This window comes from Glycine max, chromosome 6, assembly GCF_000004515.6.
Source record: "Glycine max cultivar Williams 82 chromosome 6, Glycine_max_v4.0, whole genome shotgun sequence".
Lineage (NCBI taxonomy): Eukaryota > Viridiplantae > Streptophyta > Magnoliopsida > Fabales > Fabaceae > Glycine > Glycine max.
The window spans coordinates 47,760,121-47,762,354 of record NC_038242.2 but is presented as its reverse complement, the minus strand read 5'-3'; the positions used below and the strand labels follow the sequence as shown (position 1 = coordinate 47,762,354).

Here is a 2,234-nt window from a genome sequence, read left to right as displayed (position 1 = left end):
CTTAGAGAATTCATCTCCACCTAAGATACAAGTAATCTCCACCATTCATTGTGAGGTGGAGTAGTATAAATAAGGGTAGGAGCCTTCATTCCTATCCATCTAAGACAAAAAAGAGTGAATCCACTTCTTAGAGTGGGAAAGAGCCTCTTTGAGAGAGAAGATAAATAGCTTGAAAAGTCTCTATCCTCAAGCTTGAGTGAGCCACCATAGAGTAGTCAATTTTGTAAACACATCCTTGTAACCCTACTATCACTTTGTATAGTAGAAGAATCTGCATATTGGAGAATGATAATCGTGTGTTCCCATTACTACCTTTAATTATTAAGTGTCTATCTTAACTTCACGAAGTGGGAAAGTCCGAGTTTTCCCAACACTAATCCATATATGATTACACCTTGAGCTGACATTTTACATCATAAATCATTAAACTAAAGATTGAATTGGACTATTCACTTGGAGGAGTTGGCTTCCCTAGAGGATAGATGTATTATAAATTGCCAAGTAATAATCGTTTGATTCGAAATTCTGAAAATAAATTTTAGTATTTTGAAAATTTAATATACATGTTAATCGAACTAAATGACATTGTATGATCTATGTTACTTATCATCTCACCAAATGAGATTATATTAATATGGACAAATATTTTATTTTATAATATTAGCACTTCATATTATAGATGATGAGTCAAATTTTAACAAGTGTTATCAACTGGTTCATTTTATGTGTAGCTGTTCACCATGTTAGTCGTCTCAAGCTTCTCTGCATCTTTGGCTATAGCTCAGGTGGGAAAGAAAGGAAACAGTGATGCAGGTTGGCTACCAATATGTGGCTCAGTCCCCAAATATTGTGATCAAGTGACAAGAGCTTTAATAGCTGGTTTCATTGCAATGATTATATACATAATTCTTCTGTTGCATTCCATTAATACTGTCATAGACCCTCTCCTCTTGAGACAAAGTTGAGCAACTTTTTGGGGTCAGATGTGTTAGAACATTGAGAGTAGAGTTTGTGGTAGGTCATTAGTTGTTGAACCAAAAGTTTCATTATGCTTCACATTAGTTTTACTTCTTCTTTTTTTATGTGGTTTTCTTTTTTCTTTTTACTTCCCTTCTTTCTAGCTTGTAATATTTTCTTTGGCTGAAATGTGTTTTTCAATTTTCATCCTTTAAAATATCACCAATTTTCTATTAGATCCTTTTAAATATCATTAGTTTTCTAATTAGTCTCTTAATTTTTGGAGTCGCATAATAAGCTTTTCTATTTTGCCTCTTGATTTTTAAAGTCACGTAGACAATTTAGATTGTTTAGGTTCTACGAGGAAAATTATTCTTAATAAACAATTAGTGAGAATAATTGTTAAAAATTAAGATATTTTGTTCCCATCTCCAAGTAATTCTTTTTTAAGGTTCTGTTAACACGTGTCTTAAGAATAATTTTAAAAAATTAAAAAAAAATACTTCTTTTATTAAGAATACAGTAGAAGTATATTAACAATATTTTTTAGAATATTTTTTTTACTTGTAATTCCTTAAATTACATCATGAAAATATTTAGTATCATTTTTTTAAAAAATTATGTACTACATAATTTAATAGTGCAAATCCCAACAGGATGTTGACACATGAGATGATCAAAGCATGTGAAAGAAGATTTTTGCCTTCTGTATAAGTCTGGGTTTGAATCTTCTTGGACCTATATAAGCATGGGTACTCTTTCAAGATGTCTTAAGATTCTCATGTGTTACTTGAATCATTGCGATTATCAGGTCCAGGAAAACTGCTTCTGATTTAAGTATGTGTTCACGTAATTTTATCACTTAAGATTCTCAATAATTTTTTCAAGCATGTCCTTGACGTTGTTCACGTAATCACGCGAGGGTTGATTTTTTATTTTTCTATTGTGTAATTGATGTAGAATATTATTAATTTTGCTGATAATTAAAATAACACCATAAAGAATATTATACAAAGTTCTTTAACACTTATATGTGTCGTATAAAACATAAGAAAAATACCTAAACATAAATTAACTTTCATATATTGGGAGATACAAAATTATGAACATATTCTTTCATATGCAAGCAACTTCATGTTTCAAGCTCTTCCTTTGAGCATGTTCACTTGTTTAACTTGTAAAAACATGCAATTAGAACGAATGAGATATAATATATAAGTGAATGTTTTAAAATTTTTAGGTTGACTTTCTATTTCATAAATCATTTTTTTAACTCT

The 2,234-nt window shown here is 30.0% G+C and overlaps 1 protein-coding gene across 1 annotated transcript in view; it reads left to right on the top strand.

Moving 5' to 3' along the window:
- LOC100785320 (CASP-like protein 1C2) overlaps positions 1-1,372 on the top strand; it is a 3,055-nt gene extending 1,683 nt beyond the window's left edge. Inside the window, exon 3 of the mRNA XM_003527430.4 lies at positions 732-1,372. Coding sequence (XP_003527478.1) covers positions 732-965 — 234 coding nt within the window. The 3' untranslated portion in view covers positions 966-1,372. The remainder of the gene's footprint in view (positions 1-731) is intronic.
- Positions 1,373-2,234: the final 862 nt, after the last annotated feature.